This window comes from Diorhabda carinulata, chromosome 6 (genome assembly GCF_026250575.1).
Source record: "Diorhabda carinulata isolate Delta chromosome 6, icDioCari1.1, whole genome shotgun sequence".
Lineage (NCBI taxonomy): Eukaryota > Metazoa > Arthropoda > Insecta > Coleoptera > Chrysomelidae > Diorhabda > Diorhabda carinulata.
Genome location: NC_079465.1, coordinates 17,233,440 through 17,256,715, shown reverse-complemented (window position 1 = coordinate 17,256,715; position 23,276 = coordinate 17,233,440). Strand labels below are relative to the sequence as shown.

At 32.7% G+C, this 23,276-nt stretch overlaps 1 protein-coding gene across 6 annotated transcripts in view; it reads right to left on the bottom strand.

Moving 5' to 3' along the window:
* Positions 1-271: 271 nt before the first annotated feature.
* Positions 272-23,276, bottom strand: part of LOC130895715 (muscle-specific protein 300 kDa) — a 205,197-nt gene continuing 182,192 nt past the window's right edge. For 3 of the 6 annotated variants that reach the window (XM_057803206.1, XM_057803208.1, XM_057803207.1), the window contains one exon: positions 20,976-23,103. In XM_057803206.1, coding sequence (XP_057659189.1) covers positions 22,993-23,103 — 111 coding nt within the window. In that variant the 3' untranslated portion in view covers positions 20,976-22,992. Of the gene's footprint in view, positions 2,583-5,780; positions 23,104-23,276 lie in introns of those variants that run through there. The other 3 variants (XM_057803203.1, XM_057803205.1, XM_057803204.1) reach the window with 3 other exon arrangements.

The following is a 23,276-nucleotide window of genomic DNA, read 5'->3' as shown; positions in this document are numbered from 1 at the left end:
AGAAATTAAATATTTTATTGATAAAACAACAACAATAAAAATTTCATTGTTTATTATACAGTAGTATAATAAACCAAATATCTGTAGTGGTACCGAGTTAAAATATGAGAAAATTATTGGAAAACAATGAAATTTCCGATAAAATTATTCTAATTATGTAGGCTGCTGTACCGAATAATTCTATGGTGGTCAAGGCAAGCAGTTTCCAAAGATTTTTGAAGCAAGAGTTTTCTCTCTGTCCCGGCCTTCTATAACTGTATTTTCATTTTCATTTCTTGTTAAGTGACTCCAATATTGAATTTTTTATGTTAATATTGATTTCACATGTCTCACTGTTGGTTTTTTGTAGTACTTTGGAATTAGTTACATCCATGATATTTTTAATATCGTCCTACAACCACACATCTCAAGAGCTTCCAGTTTCATCATCGACGTTTTAGTCAATGTCTATGATTTGAATCCAAACAATAATACCGAAAAACCATAATAGCACAGAAAATATATTTTCATTGCTCTTGGTAAATAACGGTTTTTGAAAACATTTATTTTAACGAAAAATGCTCTAGCCCTTTCGTTGCGGATTTCTATTTTCACATTTTCCATTGATAATTTATACAGAGGGTGTCTCAAAAGTTCCGTCAGTTTTCATCATTGTCGGATCATTCTCTTTTTGTTAATTTTTAATAACAAATTCCATATAATATTGATAGTTTGAATGTGACACTGATCAGATTATTAAAATAAGTAGGTATTATAAACTTATTTATATAAACTGTTTTACTAAAATTTGGCTGAAAAGTATTTCATACACTCGTAGGCAAAAATAACGCACCACCCCGATTTCTGAAAATTTTTTTTTTGTTTAATAAATTTATATTAATATTGCTATTGTTTAACTTCTTTTCAATAATAAGAGATGTGTAGTAATTTTGAGTGATTTTTAATATGTAAGAAAATAAAAATAAAAACATTGCAATAAAACCAAATTTTCTTAAAAATAAGACAATAATGTTAATAATGCCACTTGCTCAAACTCATTTAAGTTTTGAGAAGATGGATTTTGACGACGAATGCGGCGTTTTAAAATGTCTTAGACATGCTTGATAGGATTCATATCTGGACTTCTTGGTGGCCAGTTCAGGGTATGAATTCCTACTTCGTTTAGGTAATTCAGAAAATCTGCCGCAACGTATGGTCTAGCATTATCATGCATTAAACGAAAATAATCACCAATAAATAGCCCAAACGGAACGACGTGATTTTCAAGAATGTCAGTTATGTATCTTACTGCGTTAAGGGCGGGTCTAGGAAGAGACACTAATTCTGTGCGGGCATCAAAACAAATTCCTCCCCTAAACATGATAGACCCTCCTTGTAACGGCTCCCTAGAAATGATAGACTGCGCAAATCTTTCTCCTCGCCGTCTTCGAATTTGATTACGTCCATCTGGATCTCCTAGACTGATTCTTGTCTCATCAGTAAATAAAAGTTTTCTAAATTCAAATCTAAAGTTGCCTTGCAGATCTTAGTCTAGCAACACGATGCTGCCTGGTTAGCAAAGTTTCCTGGAGAGCTCTTCTGCTATGTAGACCAGCATTCTGAAGCATTTCTTAATGAATTTAATTGCAAAAAACGGTCATTTCGAGGAGTTAAAACTGAAGGACGTCCTTGTCCAGGCCTCCTAGAATGTGAACCGGTCTCTCGAAATCTTTGCATCAATCTGCCAATGGTTGTGTGGTGTATGCCAAACAGATTTGCCACTTCACGATAACTTTGTCCCTGTCCAAATAACTCGGCTATTCTTTCAGCTTCGCGATCACTTAACTGCCCAGCTCTATCCATTTTTTGTTTCACTAGTATCGACTTTAACACACCTTGATTGACTTAAATTACTGCTGTCCACAAGTTGGTACAACAATAGATTGAAAGAAACATTAAAATATGCATGAAATTAAAATTTTAAAAAACCACAAAAACTGTTATTTGATGGTAAGAAATTTTACATTTTATCGCTAACATTTAAAACACTTTAAATTGTTGTGATAGCAAAACAAAAGAAACCCAAAAGATTAACATTTAAGGTTTTGATATTGAAATAATGGGTGGCGCATTATTTATGGCCACGAGTTTATAAACATGTCCATATGTCTTAAATGACTTTATATAACGTTACACAACCTTATATATTTTGAAAAATTTGAAAACACTATGAGTTATCTGACTTCAATCTAATATACAGGGATTCTCGTTTAAAAAATAGTATGTTTGGTTTCTAATGTAGTTATTCAACACTCTGTATAGTTTGAGATAATTTCAAAATATGGATTTAATAACATTGTTTGATATTTCTCAAAATGACGCATACACCGAGTGTTTGTCGTAAGATTAATATATTTTCGAATTGAATATTTATAGTTATGATTTGACAACGTCTGTCTGGTAAGTTAGTATCATGTAAAAATTATGGAACTCACCTCTAGAGCAGCAATCATCTCGTCGTAGCTTTCTTGTGGAAGGGCTGCTGCGGAGCATTCAGTTGCCTCTAATGTATTTTGGAGCTGTTGAACTTCCAAAGCAAATTCCTAAATTGTAACAGTTTGCATATTTAGTTTGGCTTCATATCAAATCAAAATCCTTATCCAATATTTTGAGCACAGTTTGAAATGTATTTGGTGAATAATTTAAGTGAAATATTTAAGAATTATGAATCAGTACTAATAAATAACATCAAAATACGAAAGAAAACTAATTTGGATAAAGATTTATTGAAATAAGAAAAGTTACATGCCACTTAAAAAGCAGAAAAATCGCACCAATCAACGCCATAAATTTCGATTTTTTCTTAAATGAACTGAACTGAAGCAGGTTTGTAAAGAAAACAATCATGCATAAAGATGAGCCTACAAATCGTTATTTGGGTAATTAAAAAAAATAAACTCCAATAAAATTTTTGGTTATGTTGACTTGATTATCTCATGTTTAATAATTTCTTGACTCAACATTGGAACTGAAAGGTGGTGTAACATACCACGAAGTATTTATTATTAAAATAATTATGCTACAATTGAAACTCTTCTAAGGAACAAATCGTAGTAATAGATTTTCCAGACCAAGTAAGGCTAATTTTTCTTATATGGATGGTGAGTTTTCCAAATCTATTCAAACTTAGATAAAAAATGGTTCTTGTTTCATTTGTATTGAACACTGTACGAGCACAGTAGTAAGATTTTTTAGTTATAACTTGAAAACTGACACTGCCCCAGTGCACATATGCCTAACAAACAGAATCTATTTTTAATTTTCGCTTTGAGTCTGAAGTTTATATTACGTTTGGATGGTGTTTTCTGCATATAATTTGAAAAAACATCTTTTAGAGGTATCACGAAAAGGGGGGGCTCACATTTTTTGTAATATTTGACGAAAAACACTCGGAAATTATTTTCTAATTAACCCCGAGACCGTTAAACAATTCAGTGGGTAAAGATGATTGAAGATATCCGAGTTGCGATTTTATTGTTCATCTTGAATATATTCCTGCCGGAGAAACAGTGACGATCCGACATCGCCAGGACAGGCTGAATCTTGTGCCACGACAACGCCCTGAGCTATTACTAATTAATTTTACAATATTTTGGGATAAAATGCATTTCAATGGAACTGCAGTCACTCGATACTGCCTCTCCATAGTTTTTGAAATCACAGGAGGTGTGGAGGAGGTCAAAGTGATTCTAAAAAAGTTAACAGCAGACCATGAATCAAATCTTGCAAGCAATGGTGAAATCAATATGGAGAATTGAATAAACGTTTTGATAAAATTTGGAAATAATGTCTAAATCGAATATTTGAAAATGTTATCTCTGCGTGAAGTCGCCCGTATCTGTTAACACAGCACCAATTTTCTTTTTCCCATGGTTTCTGAACTTTAACATTTGAATCAGCAATGGTGCTATTGTGTATTTTTCTCTTTTGACGAGAAGAGTCTCACATGGAATAAATTATAATTACTTAAGGAACATTTCGAAAAGGAAATGTTAATTTGTTTGTAATTATCTTTATTAACTAGTTCAGTAAGATGAGGATTAAAATTACCAGTATAAGATCAAGTCAGCATTTTCCAATATAAGTTGATTTTGGTATACTTTGGAGGATTCTATCATATTTCATTAAGGGGTAGATAATACTTAGGAAACCAATCAAGAGGATCTACCTATTATAAAATGACAAAGATGCAGAGATATTGAATTCAGCTGAAGATGTCCTAGTAAATGTAGAAAGAACACTACGAAACAAGTGATTCGAATGGAAAATAATTTGACCAGAGAGAAAATGATTTCTAATAGGACAAGACATAATAAAGAAAAGAGGAAGTTGATATTAACAATATTTGGTCAAAAAAGAGAAGTAGAATAAAGCAGAATACTGGAAGTTAAAAAAATAGGATATGTATCAGTAGAATGTATTTGAAAAATGCAACTAATATAGAAGTAGAGATAAATAAATAAAATAAAACATTATGAGATGGAGAATCACAAAGAGAGGACTCAATCAATAACAGAGTGACTGGAATTTGGAGAAGATAGCCTTACAAAGATACTTAACGATTTTTGAATACTTTGTGGTTTCAAAAAGCGATATCAATATGGCATATCCATAAAAACGGAGATTGTGGAAATTACGTTGGATTTCACTTCTAAGTACAACTTTCATAGTACTATCATCATTTATAGCAAATAAATCACAACCCTAGTTGAAAAAATAATAGGCGACTACTAGTGTGACTTCAAAGCTCAAAGGTCTTCGACTGATTAGATTTTTATCAGGAATGGGAAAGGTTTTTTTTTAATCCAACATCAAACTATATGAATTTTTTATAGATTCTAATCCAGCATGTACTATATTGATTGATTGATATGTACTAAATGATTTCAAAATAATAAGATAGCAGTTAATGTTAAAATTTATTGAGAGCTTTCAAGATGTGCAAAAATTACACGAGGAATGTTTTTCAATTTGTTTCGTTATTTTTTTGTTTGTCAGTGTATTCGCAAACTCGCGACACGATTTTGATCTGAATTTGAAGTATTCAAACACCTCCTATATATTTAAAACTTCCATTTAACATGGAAGTATTTTTGATTTCTATTCTGATTAGAAAAACTCACTTTAGCCACAATAATTAATTACAATGAGCACAATAATTTCCAAGTGAAAACTATATTTTTTTTGCTCTAGTACGATGTTAAGCTTTGTCCGATAATTTTACTTCGAGCGAATTTAATTTATTCAACCGATTTATTGAAATGTTCAAATATTTTCTTGATACCAAATTTGGTAGCTTCAGCTTAAATGATTGCAAGGAAATTCATTTTGGTTCTACTTTCAGACCCTATAACTCGTCATGGATGCAACTTGGTATAGAGATAAATCGCCTCGTTATATTTTGAGCTTACCTATACGCTCTGTGTCTGTTCTTATGCGGGTATAATAGTTAAATAAATGATAATAAAGAAAAATATTGTATGCGTTTTGCATATTGGTTATCAAATTTATATGCGCCTGGATTCGACTATTTCATCGCAAAAATGGTATTAATCGGGTTTCCATAGTAGAAATTTCAGTTTCATTACAAGTAATATAATGATTATAATGCATGATACAAAAGATGAATTACTCTATACGTAGTTATATGGTCCTATTTTCATATAATAACAAATATGGTGAAGCCTGAAAGATTCTATAAATTTGGACGTAGCACAAACAAATTTCCCAATAATGAAACGTTGTTATATACACATGTATTCAAGACACTATACAATAGATAATATTAGTACGCAAATTAAGTTAAAGAATACAAATACGACTAGGTTAATGAGAGACAAGCACAAAGTTTGGAACCAAACACAGACAACACAATGATATTTCACCTTTTTAAGATGTTTGTCGTCGCTGGATCCACCTAGAGATGTAGAAATCGTTGGCTGCATATCGGGCCCTAAGGAGGATTCGTTAGGAAGGATTTCTGAGGATTCCGGATCTTTTTGTTTATCATCGACTAATTTTACTAATGCTGTTTCGACTATAACGGGTTCCGGTGATAAATATGTACTAGGCTCTTTCCACCCAGCTATACCCCCGGGTAAGCTATACATTTTATATTCTGAATTTGGTAATATTCTATGCGATTCTCCACCTGGTTGATTAGGTGAAGTTCTACCGCTAGAACCATTAGAACCCCCGTCGTCATCTGGTGGTCCTCCAGAAGTGATTGCATCGTCACCAGAACCATAATCTTTCCTTTTTTTGGCTATATCTATTTGCCAATTTTCTTCTGCTTCCTCATAAATTCTTTTATTTAACCAAATTGATGATTCGTCAATCATTAAATTATTCACAAAAATATTTAAAGAATTCGATTGTGGTTCACAATGTTTAGATGATTTTCCTGTAATTTTACTAACGACGGTTGTCACTATCGATTTTATAAATCCGGGTTTTTTATATTCCTCGTCATCTTTTTTATGCTTTTTACTCTTCTTCGTTTTTCTCACATCAACTTCAGTTGTATTCGAAGATTTAACAGGTTCAACAGATTGTTTTTCCCTCAAAAAGTTTTCATCATATTTAGCTGCTTCTTTAAGGAATTCTTCAACTATTTGTTTAGATGCTTCATCTGATTCGATTGATTTAACATTCTCATCGTATGTTCGAGCATCTTGTAAAAATTGTTCAACTATATGCTTGTCTTTATCTTCAAGTTGTTCCTTGGTATCTTCTCCAAATAATTTCGATTCTTGTTTAGGAGTAAGTTCCTCTAATTTTTTGTCAATATCTTTTTCCACAGCAGTTTGTTCAAGGGAAATTGATTCTTGTTCAGGAATAAGTTTTTTGTCAGTATTTTGTTTCACAGTAGTTTGTTCAAAAGAGACTGATTCTTGTTCAGGAGTGAGTTCCTCTATTTTTCTCTCAGTGTTTTGTTCCACAGTAGTTTGTTCATAGGAGACTGATTCTTGTTCAGGAATGAGTTCCTCTAATTTCTTGTCAGTATTATTTTCTGCAATGGTTGGTTTAGGGATAACTGTTTCTTCAGTTGCTTTGCGTATTTCGCTAGAACTGGCTATAATCTCGATACTACTATTTTCTGTTGGGGTATCTCTTTCCTTCTCAGTTTTCTGGGAGACCTTCTGGGAGTTCAGAACTTCCTTTTCGCTGATATCATTTTTCGTTTTCGCATTTTCGCTTAATTGAACATTTTCTTTAGTTTCTTTAATTATACCAGTTTTTTCAGTTGATTCAATAGTATTCGATATATGTATATCTTTTATCATTTCACCTTCTATAAATTCTTCTTTTTTATCTGAAGTAGCAGATTTTTCGACCTCTTCTGCCCAAGAAACAATTTCAATCGATACATCTTCTGCGCCAACTTTAGTTATTATGGTTTTGTCTTTTTGTTGTTTTGGTTCATTCAGTAATTCTCCAATTTTATCTTCTGGAGTTCTAAGAGTCTCGTCTTGTATATCAACTTCGCTTGTATTTATCTCCGTTTCGTTATTAAGTTCAATTTGTTGTTTATTGACTTGAGTTATTGCAGTAAGCTGTTTATTGGAATCAATAGTGCTGGGTAATTCAGTTACGTCTTCTGAAACAATTAGTTCAGATTCTTGAGTTAATCCATCCCGATTAGTTGAGTCTTGAGAACAGACGAATACATTAGATTTCGGTTTCCTCTTTCTACTTCTCTTTTCCTTTTCTAACACACCTACAGAAATGCTTTGCGTTGATATTTCCTCATTGGACTCGCTTTCTATCAACTTTTTGTTTACTGGTATTTCTTCGATTTTTCTTTCATGTGGGATTGTTAGAGGTTTGTTATCCACTGTGCTTATTACTGGCTTATACGTGATGTGTTCCGGTGTAATTTCCTCTAAGGTAGATCTCACAACAGATGCATAGGTTCTTCCTGGAGACATTGGTTTATCTTCTAAACTTGTTTCGTATCTAATACCGGTTTCTTTTGTAGACAAATTTTCAGTATTTAAAGGGATATCTGTAGCTTCTACATTTTCTTTACGATGTTTACGTCTAGATCTGGATCGATTTCGTTTCTTTTTAGTAATTGATTCGTTATCTTTTTCTGTTGTATCCGAAGTAGGTTCAATGATAATAGGTATTTCTTTTTGGTCTACTATAACCCAAGAGTCATCGTTCTCATCAGTTTCTTTAAGAATAGCTGCTTGTTCTTGTTCAAGGAAATTATTGGTTTGCACTTTAGAACTTTCGTCATCAACGTATTTATTTTTTTGTACTTTGATTTCGATGGACTGCTTTGTTAAATTCTTTGTATCAGGTGTTTGGTTGTGTACTGAAGTTTCCGTTTCCAAACTAGTAGTCTCGCATGGTAAGACTTTAGGATGAGGAGAAGATTCTCGACTTCTGCCAGTTTTGATTACATCTGCATATGTTAAATGATGTAAATTTGTTTTAATGATATTAAATTGATTTTCTGTCAAATCTTTTGGCGTTTCCTCTTTATTTTCTAGAGTGATATTTATTTCTGGTGTTGATTCAGTTGGAATCAGTTGCAAAGATTCTCGTTTGGGAGTTTTTGAACGTTTTCTTGATTTTTTAGATTTCTTTTGAGCTTGTTTATGTTCTATGATCTTAGGTTGGTACTTTTCTATTGGAATTTCTTCTGACTTTTCAGTATCTTCTTTAACTACTGTTTTATCGACTTCAATTACGTCTGCAGGTGTTTGCTCCTGTTTAATTGCTGTAATTTTCGCATAAGATACTACATTCCTATCAATTTCTGTTTGTTCATACAATTCTTGCTCTGATTTTATGTCATCCATAGATTGTTGAAGAGTCTTATCATTAACTTCATGTTCAATAAAAGTAGCAACTTGTTCCGAGACAGGTAGCTGCCCAGTGATATTCAGAATTGTATTCTCTATATTATCAGAGTCTTGTTGGACAATATTATCTGATTTGTGTATTTCAACCTCTGGAGATTTCAGTTTAGGTGGCGGATTAGTACCTAAGATGGTGGCGTATGTTGAGGAACTAGGAGTAATGTCGACAACAGTACTTTCTGAATCAGATGGCCATTTTTCTGAAAATACTTTTTCAATATCGGTTTCTTTTTGTACACCACACAATGTTTCTGAAGATAGTTCTTCTTTCTGCTCATCTTGTACCTTCTTCAATTTCTTTTTATCTTTCTTTGATTTATTTTTCGTTAATTTTTCTTTATCGGATGCCATCATAGTTACTAATTCGAATTCAGCACTTTCATTTTCTGTCAAATTAGCATTATCAACAGTATCTTTAGATTTTTCCGGGCTCAAATCTTTAACTGAAGAATGCAGTTGAGTTTGAATTGTTTCCGTTTCTAATTTTGGTGATGTAGGTTCTGTTATTTTCGCATCCGTTATAATATTGGAGTCTTCTTGCGTAGTTGTTAATTCCTCCTTCGACTGTTGGATGTCTTTTGCTTTTGATTTTATCCTATCTTTTTTCTTTGACTTCTTTTCAACTATTTTTACTGTTACAGTTTCATCAGGAACACTGGTTGTAGTAATCAAGTCGGTATTAATTTCATTTACTTTTTGGGTAACTAGAAGTTGACTTTCATCAGATTCTATTACTTGTGAGGGTTGTTCAGCTGCGTTGTTTGTTTTTGTTACGGAACCAAGAATTTTGGCATAAGTACGAGTAGAATCAGTTGTATTATCAGGTTTGTTCTCATCATTCTTGGTAGGTTCGTCGTTACAATAAACACTTGGATCTGATGTTATTTCATCTGTTTGGACTGAGGACAATAATTCTTGAACGGGTTCTTTCGAGATAGTAATTGTTTTTTGACGCGAACGAGATCGTGATCTCGATCGAGACTTTTTATCTTTCTTCGTAATATATTCCAGAAAACCTTCACTATCTGGTTCATTCTTCAGTTCTTCAGTATCTTTGATGTCCATATTACATTCTGTTAATGTAATTTCTATATTTGGTTTTTTAATTGATTCCTTTGTATCGACCATCTGTTGTATTTTCTCTTTCGGTTTAGATGGAACAGTAGCAGCTACTACATCAGCATATGTTTTATCGCCGGAAAGTAAAATTTCCCATTTGTTGATTGATATTTTGTTTTCAGGTTGCACACATTCTGTAATTTGTTCTTCGACACGTTCTACTGGATGTTTAATATCTTCAGTGTTAGCAGTTGTTTCTGTTGTTTTACATGGTACTGGTAATATTTCTTGAACCTTACTAACTTTTAGTTCCGATACTACGTTACTTGGAAGAAGACTTTCTTCCAATCTTTGTTGTTCTAATTTTTCTTCTTTACGTTTTTTATCATCATTATCTTCAAGAATATCATTCACCCATTTAGTTGTGTGAGCAGGAGGTAAATTGTAAGCCGATTCATATTGTTCAAACATGTTAGAGTCATTATTGTCATTATCCCATGTCATTTCAACTTCGTAAACGGAATTGAAATCTTTTTTTTTCGGTACGGTAGTGTGAGATATTGTACTAGGTATAAACTCGGCGGCATCTGGATTTAAGCTGAAAGTTGATTTAGACTTGGTTTCAGATTTGGGTACAAATTCAGTGATATTGTCGACTATGGCTTCAAACTGGGAGGCGATCCTTTTAAGTTCAGTCGGATTTGTTGTATATTCCTCTGTTATTGATTCGACAGCTGTTAAAATCTCAACCGAGCTCATTTTCTGTGACATTTTTCCTAGTTCATTATCTAAAGATACAGTTAAATTAGTTTCTTCCTTATCTTCATCTGCAATCACCGATTCACTAGAATGTCCCTCACGCAGATTGTCTGATTCTGTTTCTTCTAATGATGACTTAATTTGTTCATTTTTAATGAATTCAACATTTATATCAGTTTTAGATGTTTCTAATGAAGAATAAGTTTCTTTGAGTTTTTCTGCTGTTTTATCCTCTTTTTCAGATCGAATGAAATCTAGATTAATATAAGATACTTCTCTATTATTAGAGTCTGATATCAAATTAGTTTCATCCTCGTTCAAATCTGTTTTAACTAAGGCATCTTCAAGAATGTCACCTGGAACAATATTTTCTCTAATTGCATCTATTTCACCTGTATCACCGGTATCGATTACTTTTGATTCTAGTTTTCCTTCATTTGTTGTAAATTCAAATAGTACATCTTCAACTTTATCATTTGAAATGATTATTTCTTGATTTTCACTTGTTTCTGATAATTCTTCTTTCGTATTATCTAACGCATGCATTTTTAGTTTTTCTTCTTGAGCTTTTTGTTCTTGCCATTCAACTTCAGCGTTGAACAGTTTTTCCGTGTTATATTTTAAAGCATTGTCTACGATTTCCAATATTTCTTGCGCACCTCCATTTCCTATATTATTATTTGTTTTACTTTCTTCGTTTGTTTGTTGCATTTCGACTACATCGCCGGTTATTTTTGTATCCTGTTTTTCTTGTTGCCATTGAATCTCAGCGTTCATTAAATCCACAATATTAAAATTCAGCGCAGTTTCTATTTCTGTCTCAATGATTGTTTTTCGAACGGTATTATCTTTCTTTTGTTGATTTTCATTTAAAGCTCTTTCTTCATTGAATTTAATCTCCGCAGCTACAAGTTCATGCATCTTATATTTAAAGTTAGCTTCTGGTTCTATATCAAATATTGATTTTTCGATTGGTTTATATTCATTTTCTTGTGCTTTGTCTACTTCAGCATCATAATTCAAAACACTTTTTTCATCAACACTTAATATTACGTCTTCTTCATCAACTTCTTTAGTATCTCGTTTCTCTTTGTGTGCTTTTTGTTCGTAATATTCAATCTCAGCGTGTATAAGTTCCTCCATATTATACTTAAATATATTTTCTGTACATAAGTCCAAAATATATTCATAATAAGTCGGTTCGTTTGCATCTTTTATTTTTTCTTCTTGTGTTTTCCGTTCGTGATATTCAATCTCCGCGTTTAAGAGTTCTTTTACGTTATAGTTTATTGCCGTGTCTGTTTCTTTATTGAATGCTGTGGACTCAATTTCGACTGATTTATACTGGTCTGTTACATCATGTTTATTTCTATTTTTCTGTTCATTCCATAAAATTTCAGATTGCACGAGATTTTGTATATCATATTTCCAAACAGTTATATCTTCTGCTATTGGGACTTCTGGTTTAAATTCGGTTACAACTTTAGAGTCTCTCTTTCCTTGTTCTTTTTGTTCGTACAACTTATCACCGACTTCTGAAAGATCTTTTATGTTATCATAAACATTTTCCACATCCTGTACCGCTTTCGATTCATTCGAAATTTCTTCAGTAATCGATGTTATTTTATTGTTTTCAGATTTCATCTCGAAATATTCTCTTTCGCACTTAAGTAGTTTCAAAATATCATATGTGAATACTTTTTCTTCAGACAGATTTTTGAGAGTACGTATTGTACTTGGGGAGGAATTATAATATTCATTACCATTTTTCGAAGTGATTACGTCGCTTAATGACGTCAATTTATCTGTTTGTCTTTCAATACTTTCGTCATCAATAACACATTCTATATTATCATCTTTTATTTCGGATTTTCCTGTTAGTTGAGCTCTTTCAATAGTTGCTTCATTTTCTATATCGTTGTTGATGGCAGTTAAATATGATTCTTCTGTTACTGTTTCATTTGTGATGTTGATTTCAGTTTCTGATATTTTTGATTTATCTATAGAAATATTTGTATCTCCATCAGCAAATAAATCATCAGCTTCAGATATAGTAACATCCTGAATTTGTTTAAATTTGTCTAAATGTACTGTTTTCTCCGATGTTAAAAATTCTGTTAAAATATTAGCCAATTCATTGTTGTTACTAGTTTTAACGGTAATTGTTTCACCAATATTAATTTGGTTTGTTATAAGAGGTGTAGAATAGTCTGTGGGTTTACTTGGTGAAATAATTTGATCTACTTCTATTTCTTCTTCGTCAGAAAGTATTATAGGTTCATCTAATAAATCAATGAAGATATTTGTAGATTCATCAATGGGCAAACCTTTGTATTGAATTTCATGCGAAGGATCAGATAGTGCATCTTTGGATTCGATAGGTGTCTTATTTTGTAAAGGTTCATCAAAATGAGCACCTCTTTCAGCATTTAAAAACTCAAGCATATCACCAAGCTCTTGCTTTTTAGTAATATTTCCATCAACAAGAGATACTTCTTCTGTTGTTGGTTCCTCATCTGATAATATCATAGGTTCATCTAGTACATCCAAAAAGAGACTTGTAGACTCATCTATAGGTAAACCTTTGTAATCAGTTGTAGTTTTGATATCTTTTGTTGATGCAGAATCAGTTTCTAGTTCCTTCGAAGTAATTTCTTCTGCCAGGTCATTCATTTTAGTATCTTTTTGGCTCGATAATGTTTCAGTCATGTAGTAGGAAAGCGTTTCAGTAACATGGTCTTCCAAATTATTTCCACTGCTTTTTTGATCTGATTGAATTACGGGTTCATCTAATACATTTATCGATTTTTCTATAGGCAAACCTTTGTTTTCGGTCTCAATTTTGTCTTGTTCTAATTGTTCAAATTCACTAGTGAATTCCGTTTTTGTATGATTCTCCTCAACTGTTATAGTTTCCATAGGATGCGAAGGGACGTTTTCATTTACATAGTCTTCTTTTTGCGATGCTTCTGATTCATTCGAAAATTCTGTCGTTAGAATGTCTATTTTTTCATCTCTCTTTATTTTGAATTTTCCTGTTATATTCATGTCGGAAATAACTGAATAATCCGATCTATTACATTCCTCTAGAATCATTTCAATAGTCTGCTCAGCTACCGAAAGTGGAGATGTCAAATTTTGTTCGTCCTCAAGTCCAGTTTTCACATTTTCTGTTACTGCTGTTACAGTGTTGATAATATCCTTGGAGGATTCATTCGTATCACGTTTTTCTAATTTTTCGGATTCAATAGATTCAGAAATTAAGTCATCAATTTCAATCGCCATCACAACTTCACGAGATGTACCCGTTCCATTTTCTCCTTTCTCTGATTTTATGGGCTTACTTGAGATACCGGAAGCAGTTTTAAATTCTTCTTCATTAAGATCTGATTTTTCTGTAGATGTTACTGTAGTAAGCACATTCATTTGAATAATTTTTGTGATGTTCGAAGTATTTTCTGGTGATGGGATAACTTTTAAGTCGGCTACAATCGGTTCCTCTGAGCTGTCAATTGATTGTTTTCTACCTTTCTTCTTCTTCTTTTTCTTTTGTTCATTGTTCTCCTCATCAGTAGCTATTTTTGGAATATCAGCTTTATCAATTCGAACTTTAGGTCCAATATGTTGCTCAATAATAACTTTTTGATCAATTTCAACATCAAGTTCGTTCACTTTATCTGGTGTTTGTAGTATTTCTTCAGTAACTTTGAATGATGGCATGGTATCCTCTTCCACGGGAGTATGCTTCTTCTTATGCTTCTTCTTTTTATGTGTTTTCTCGTTTGTGTTCACTTCATTTGTATCTGATAATTCTGCTTCAACTGATTGCTCGATTGTGTCTTGAACAGTTTCGGTAATTTCAATATTTGGCTCAGTTGCATGATGTACAGCACATGATTTTACTTCTTCCAGTCCAAGATCTTTCTCAATAATAACTTCATCTTTCTTGTGATCAATTTCAACATAAAGTTCATTCACTTTATCTGGTATTTGTGGTATTTCATTGGTACTTATAAATGCTGGTTTCCTCGCCTCTTTCGCGGAAGGATGCTTTTTCTTATGCTTCTTCTTTTTATGTGTTTTCTCGTCAGTATTCTTATCATTTTTATCAGATAATACTGCTCCAACTGATTTCTCGATTTCATCTAGAACAGTTTCGGTAATTTCAATATTTGGCTCAGTTGCATGATGCTCAGCACATGATTTTACTTCTTCCAGTCCAATATCTTTCTCAATAATAACTTCATCTTTCTTGTGATCAATTTCCAAATCAAGTTCATTTACTTTATCTGGTAGTTGTAGTATTTCTTCAGTAATTATAGATGCTGGCTTGCTTGCCTCATCAACGGGAGTATGCTTCTTCTTATGCTTCTTCTTTTTATTTGTTGTCTCGCCTGTGTAAACTTCATTTGTATCAGATAATTCTGCTTCAACTGATTGCTCAATTGATTGAACAGTTTCGGTAAATTCAATATTTGGCTCAGTTACATGATGTTCAGCACATGATTTTGCTTCGCGAAGTCCAAGATCTTTCTCAATTTTCTTGTGATCAAATACAATATCATGTTTTTTCACTTTATCTGGTATTTTCAGTATTTCTTCAGTAATTTCAAATGCTGGTTTTTTCGCCTCTTCCACGGGAGCATGCTTCTTTTTATGCTTCTTCTTTTTGTGTGTTTTTTCGTCTGTATTCAAGTCATTTGTATCAGACAATACTGCTTCAGTTGGTTTCTCGATTGTTTCTTCTACACTTTCGCGAATTTCAATACTTGGCTCAGTTGCTTGATGTTCAGTATATGATTTCAGTTCTATATTGGTACTAACAATACTAGCCCAAGAAGGTTTGTTCGTTAATGTGACGATGTCTGTAGTTTCCGCAATTTTCGTTTCGTCCTGAGTAGATTCTTCCACTACAACTGCAGTATCTTGTTTCTTCTTTCTATGCTTCTTTTTCTTGGGTTTTTTGGTATCTGACTTCGTACTATCTTCAGAATCTGGATGATTAGTATCAACTGAAGGTAGTTCTTGTATATCAGTTGGTGTGGATTTTGGAGTATCTTTATCAACAATTGATACTGGCTCTTCCATTTCAACTGATTCTAATTCATGTTTTACTTCTTCAGCTACAAATTTGAATGTTTCTTCTTTTATATTAGTTTTGAGAGCGGTAGCATAGGAAATGCCCATTTCGTTATTTACGGAATCAACAAATTCTCTTTGTTGTAATTCTTTCACTTCTTCAGATTCAACAGTTCTACTTTCAGGTATAATTTCTTCTACTGATTTTTTGTTTTTCTTGTGTTTTTTCTTTTTAGATTTGCTTTGTTCTTGCTGTGCCTGTTTTATGTCTTCAACTAGATCCTCTTTCACAGATGTTGGTGCTTCGGCAGAAACTATGTCTTGAGCCGTCGTTTCTATTTGTAATTTTGCAACTTTCGTAGAATTAGTTATGACGTTTTGTTCAGCAATTATTTCACTTTGTTGTATTTCTTCAGTTAATTTTGTGTCACCTGGTGGGCTGTTAAGTGGTGATTCTATACTATATTCTACAAGTGCCGTATTGATTTTGTCTTCTTGTTGTTTGTTGGATTCATTGATTAAATATGTTTCCGTTGGACCAGACTCCTCCTGTACTTTATCACTCTTTTTAGATTTTTTCTTTTTGGATTTCTTGTTTTCAGTAGATTTAACTTCTTCTTCTGTTATTTTTTGTACATTTTCAATAGTAGAGGTAATTTGGTAAATGCTTGAAATATCTTCTGATACATTCACTACTTCAAAGCTCTTCACAATTTCATCCATTTGTTGTTCTCTAAGTAATGTCTCTTGAGCTTGTGTATTTGAAGTAGATACAAAAATGAATTCTTCAGCTGTTTCTGTATCGTCTTCTTGAACATCACGCGGTGAAGATTTGACATCATCAATATTAATTATCTGAGGTGTTTCTTCAAAAGTTACAGATTTCCTTTTCTTCTCTTTTTTCCTTTTCTTCTTATTTTCAGATTTCTTATCGTTAGGTACGTTATTGTCTCCAATTTCTTTACTAACTTCTTCGTGATACTTTTGAATGGTTTCGGTTTTCAATTTTGACAGCACATCAGCTATATTTTCCGGTAAATCTTGTTGCACAATTTTATTACTTTTTGAAACTTCTTCTGTTACTATTGGTTCGAGATATCTTATTTCCGGTAATGGTTTTTCAGGAGACATTGGTATAATTGGAAGGCTTTCCATCAAATCTTTTTCAATTTTAATAAATGAAGTGGAAAAGTTTGTTTCTTCTGTCTCTTCAACTAACTCTTGTCTTAAATTACTAGATGCGTTATTTTCGTTAGTTTCATTTGTTAGAGGCTTTTCTAAAGGTAGAGCGTTTATTTTTTCTGAAATTAGTTCTTCAACTTTTTCCGTATAATTTGTATTTACCGTATCAAGATTATCTTCATCACTATCTTTTCTATTTTTATAGTCACCAATTACTATAGATTCATTCAAAGTATAGTTTACAATGGGTGATGGAGATACGGACTTCACTTTTCTATCTGGTATGCCCGTCAAATCTGGTTTATACTTTGATAACGTTTCTTGTTTCAACTGTAATAATATATTGTTAGTGTTTTGACTTTTATCTACTATATCTGTTACCTCTTTTTGAATATGTTCAACACTGTTCATTACTTTCAAATTTTCCTCAAGTAATAATTCAGTTTTCGATTCATCGCATGAGTTTTCTGAAGTTTTATGTTCTCTAGTTTTTTCAGATTTTTTCTGCTCTTCTGTTTTATTAATATCCTTACTTAATTCTGCATCCAGAGTTACCTTTGTACTAGATAATTCTTCTATATCTTTTTCAACGAGTTCTTCGTCTGAAATAAAATCTGATTCGTTTCCGACTATCATTGTATCCACAGCTTCTATATCTAACTGGTTTTTAGATTTTTCTAATAACTCAGAATGCACGGAATCAATCTCAATTGTACCACTAATTTTTGTTGTTTTCTCAGAATTCAAAACATCAATTAAATCTTCAGAAGTGGTAATTTCTGTTTCTACAACCGAATCTTTTCTTGACAATGATTGTTCAAAACTGTCAGTGTCATTATTTGAATGATCTAATGTAACATCTATATGTATGGCTTGTTGATTTTTATTGGTGTTCACGAATTCGTCGTCATAATATACAATTTTTCTATTCTCTTCGTCTTCTTTTCCTATTCTGATAGCTTTTTGACTGGGCCGTTCCTTGACAGAACCAAATATCACTTGTTCAATTTCAATATCATCGATATTGTTGTCTACATCTGTTATTTTCGTTATTTTTTCTTCTGAAGTGGATATTTCAGATACCGCTTGAATTTGATTTTCCTCTACAAGTCTACTTATCGATTTTTCTTCATAGAGTCCTTTTTCAATGTGATGGATTTCTTCGAGAATAGGTTGTTCGATGAATTCCATTTTAAGAGTGATAATGGGTTTCATTCTAACTTCTTCATGAGTGATGAATGTTACTTTTGTTGTATCTTTTGGATAACTCACCATTTCAGTTTCGGAAATAATAACTTTGTTCGATGTTTCATCGTTTTCTTTAGCAGCGCGTTGAATACTTACAGAATAAGTTGATTCAGTCGAGGATGGAGAGTTAGTTGTTTGTTTTGTTTCAGTGAGTTCAGTTACTTTAGTTACAGCTGTAGCTATAACGGACTTAACAAAATCAGAAGAATCTTCTAATAAATTTAAATCAATCGCATTGTTCTCAATTTCATCTTCACTACTACTTTTATTACTTTCTTCATTAGGTATACATTCAGTAGTTTGAATAATATTTTCGTGGCTTGTAACTGTTATTTGTTCAATATTGATTGTTTTATTACTATCGTAGTTATTTTCTCCTAATGAAGATGCTTTAGTTACTTTATTCAACCCTTCATCATCCTTCTTTGGTATGTATTGAGTTTGTTTTTCGGATTTCTCTTGTACTTCTGTTGTAATTACGTCTTTTGTTTCAAATATGTTAGTACTTTCTTCTGAAATATCATTTTTATTGGGAACAATCTTAGAATCAATTTCACTAATGATATAACTTGAAGTTTGTGGTGTGTTGTCTTCAGATTTGGTTATTTCTTCTTCAATAGCAGAATTAAGCACAACATTTGTTTTATGTCGATGCTCTGCTTCTCCTTTCTTTTTTTTAGACTTTCTTTTCGTATCATTTACTACAGAATCTTCTGTTATCGATAAATTTGGCGATTCTTTTGGTTTCAATACAGTTTTATCAATTATCGTGTGCTCACAAATCCATTCAGTTTGTGGATTTTCGTTGTCTATAGATAAAGGTGGTATAATAGTTTCAACGGTTTTGTCATTATTTTCAAATTCATTATTAGAAGTAGTTTCAATTTGTGTTGAGCTCATTAGATCGGTTGATGTTACTTTTCGACTTAATTCCGGTTCCGTTTCAATTGTTGTATGCTGATGAATCGATTTACTAATATCCAACCTTTCTGCTTTAATAAAATCGGATGAACTAGAAACAAATTTAGGTTTCGGTGACTCGACATTTTGCTCAAGTTTTTCTACTTTAGCTGAAGTTTGTTTCTTCGATTTAGATTTTTTAGTAGGAATACAACCTTTTGAGTCGATAGTTTCGATTGTACCAAATTTATTGGATAGCGATTCTTCTTTCTTTTGTGGTTCTGATGCATTTTCTTTATAAATATTAGTATCAGTGACTGAAATTTCGGTAATTTCTTTAGTAATGTCAACATTTTTTAGAAGTTCGTTACATTCTAGAGGTGTGGATTGTTTCTCCTTTTTATCAACTTGTTTATTATCCAAATTATCTTCTAAATCAATTACTTTGGTAATAACTTCTCTTTTGGTTTCCAGTTCTTCCACTTTTTCTGATTTTGATTCAGTTTCTCCGGTGTTAACTATCGTGCGTTCAGTTTTGGACTTATCTAGACCGATAAAAGTAGCCGAAATAGGAATTGATGTGAGAATAAATTCTTGTGATTTATCGACAGGCTTATTAAGGTTTTGAGCTGTGGATTTTTTCTTTTGTTTCTTCTTGTTGTCTTTTTTGATCTGATCGTTAGAAGTAGCATTAGTTTCTTCTAAATTAATTATTTTTTGAGAGTTTTCCTTTACATCTAATGTTTTGAAATTACTCATAGCGTCAATAACTGCGTGTTCAGCGTGAGATTTTTCAGTTTCGATGAAATTAATTAGACTAGTTAGTTCAGAAATTGATTTTTGAGGCTCAATAACCTCAACAGGTTTTTCTGAATGTTGTTTCTTTTTTTTGCGTCGATTTTCAATTTGATCTTCAGAAGTAAAGTGATTTGCTTTTGAATCGGGTTCAGTAGTTGAGTTTTCTTCTAATTTTACCTCAGTTGGAGGTGTAACTTGAGATATTTCAGTGACATTAATATATGGTGACTCAGCATTTTCACTATCTTTGTCTTTAAATTGTTTCTTTTGTTTCTTCTTTTTACCTATTTTGTTACCATCTACTTGTGTAGCAGCGTTGATTATGTTTGTTTCCACATGTTCAATTTCGTTAATATGTGATTCAGCTGTATTTATTTGTACTGGTTCAATTGAATGATCCAGATTTTCAGTTTTTGTTACTTCTTTTTTGTGTTTTTTCTTTTTATCTTTTTTGGTCCTAGCTTTATCAAATACAATGTTTGCTTCATCAATTACTTCGCACTTGGATTCTTCAATAACATGGTCTGCAGTTGGTTTTTCAGAAGTTATTGTTTCTGGGGCTTTCTTGTCCTTTTTCTTCTTAGATTTGCTGATATCATTATCAGTACTAATTGTTACTGTATCCATGTTTGTTTCTACTGTTGTATTTATAGAAACCAAGTTGATATCTGAGCTTTCAGATTTCACATTCTCTATTTTATTAGTGTCTTGATAATTATCATGTTCCCGTATATCAGATTGATGATTTTTATTCACTTTTTTCTTTTTAGATTTCTCTACATTCTTTTCAGATTCTTTGATTTCAGTATTGAAACTTTCCTTTTTGTTAGACTCAAGTACTTGTCTAATTTGTTCTTGTTCTTCAGTAACTACATTTATAGATTGTTTCTGTGAATCCTTTCCTTTTTTATTTTTTTGTTTTTTCTCCTGTTTCGGAAGCTGGCTTATTTTATCATTTTCAGTTTCATCATCAGATATATGTCTGATAACTTCTTCAATAACAAATGTAGCTTTATTTTCTTCTGGTTTAGCTTTCGATTTTCTTTTCTTTTTGGATTTTTTATCTTGTGAGTTGGCATCACTACCGTCGAACGATTCGTCTGTTTGGAAAATGTTAGTTTGTGACAATTTAATAGTTGTTTTAGTCTTTTCAATAGAAATTTCATTGAGTGGTTCTTCAACTTCTTTCGTTTTGGTATGGATAGTATGTGACTTATCTGTATTTTCTTGAGGTTTAGATTTCTTACTTTTTTGATTTTTATATCTATCTTTTATGGGGGAAGCGTTACTATCACTAAGTAATAAGTCTTGTTTTGAGGAAACAACAGTTGTTTCTTGACCACCTATTTTCATAGGCTCTCCATGGTAAGAAGACAACTGATCACGTTCGAAGGTATCTATATCTTCTTTTAATGTTTTTGTATGTTGCTGTTCAACAACATTGAGGAATTTCTCTGGTAGAGAACTGTCCTTCAAATATTTGCGCGTTTCGTACTCCCTCGATTGAGACTTCGTATCTTCCGCATGCGTGGTGTAACCAAGCATTGGAGATTTATGTCTGGGGGTTTTTCGGGCGTTCGGAGATTGCACTGTTGCTATACTGGATGGCTGGAGATTTTTGGCGCTTAGTCCCTGAGACAAAATTTGAGCATAAGAGAAATGCGAACCAGTAACATCAGTTTGCGACGTTTGCGTTAGTGGTTCACGCGGCATTTCTTCGACTTGTTCTTCTTTTGAAAGTTCAAGTTGTTCTTTGATATCTGATTCTTCAGCTGGAGGAGATACTTCATTAGAAATGGAATACGTCCCTTCCGTATACATTGTATCAGAGTAATTATTATCGTTATAAGTTATATTAAAGTTTTCAGAGCTGTGGTAGGTTCCTAGACCTGAATTCATCAGTTGTTGACCCGAGGCTATGAAATTTACCATATCTGGTAATGGTTGTATATACTCAACAATATTAGCATTGACGTGAACATTTTGATTAAAATAGTTTGGTTTCTGTTCAGGTGTTTGAGTTTGATATTCGCTTTGATGATACTGTGTCCATTCCTCAATTGGATGAGATATTATACTTTCGTATATTTCTGAAGTTTTACTGCCAGATTTTGATTCAGATTGAATATCCATTGTATTAGGATCAAGTTCCTCTTTTACTACGTTTGGTATTGTTGACAATGGCGGTTCGGTATCATCTTGTATTGAGGATATTTCTCTTTCTTCTGAGGTTCTTGGCTGTCCTCTCAAAATTTCAGCGTAAGTACATCCGCCTGGTGCCCACATGGGACTGGGGGAGCGACTTCTGCCTCTTTGTTTTATATTTAAATATTTTGATTCAGTATTATCCAAAAGTTCTTCAGTTGCTTCTACTACCGTTGAAGTGTCGATGACTATTACCGGTTCTACAATAATTTCTGTAGAGGATATATCCGTAGCAGATTTTATATTTGAAACCTTTCTTTTTGGTAAATTTCTTGGCCTGGGTGAACGACTACGTCTAGGTGTTTTTATTTTGGGAGGTGTTTCTGATTGTTGTGATTCTATAATAGGCTCTGGTTCGTTTACTATAGGAATATTTTCTAATTGAGTATATGTTTTTGATTGAATGAATGTGTCTGGCTCCAGCTGAACATTCGACTGATCGTTGTTTGACTCAGGGAGAAGTGCATCTGTATTTCTCTCCAATTTATTCAATTCGATATCGAGTTTTTCGTAGGCGGGTGAAGCTGATCGACGTTCTTGAGATTTCGAGCGTCCAGCGGCGATGTCAGCGTAGGATACTCCGAGCAAAGAGTATTCCGGGTGGGGTTGCGTGGAATAGGGATCCACTTGTTGGATTTTGGCGACGAGTAAGGAAATCTTCTGCCGACTTGCTTCGATCCGCGCCTGTTTATACAGCAACAATGCAAGAAATCAGTAACGCGCAACATACAAATAAACAATAATATATATACAGACGTATAAGGTGGTGGCTAAGACGCGTATTATGTCAAGGTCTCAAGGGGTATTTCATGGATTTGTCGGGTAATTTTTTTTAGGTGAAGGGAAGTTGCTAGGTACCAAGCGGTTCTTTATCGGGCGTTCCTCTTTGCATTATATGTTTCATTCGTTCATTTCGAACGCTCAATTTTCTTTGCAAAGTACGGACTCGCTCTTTTTGGACCTGCACAGGATAAGGTTAAGGGGAAAATGCAGCGTAACGAAGAGAAAGAAAACAAAAATGTACATTGAAAAATAATCAAACAATGAAAAACATAAATACTCATGATTGTGTTCGCTTTCTGGCTCACCCAAAATTATAGTAAAAGCATGATTTCACGTGTGGTGTATGAGAGA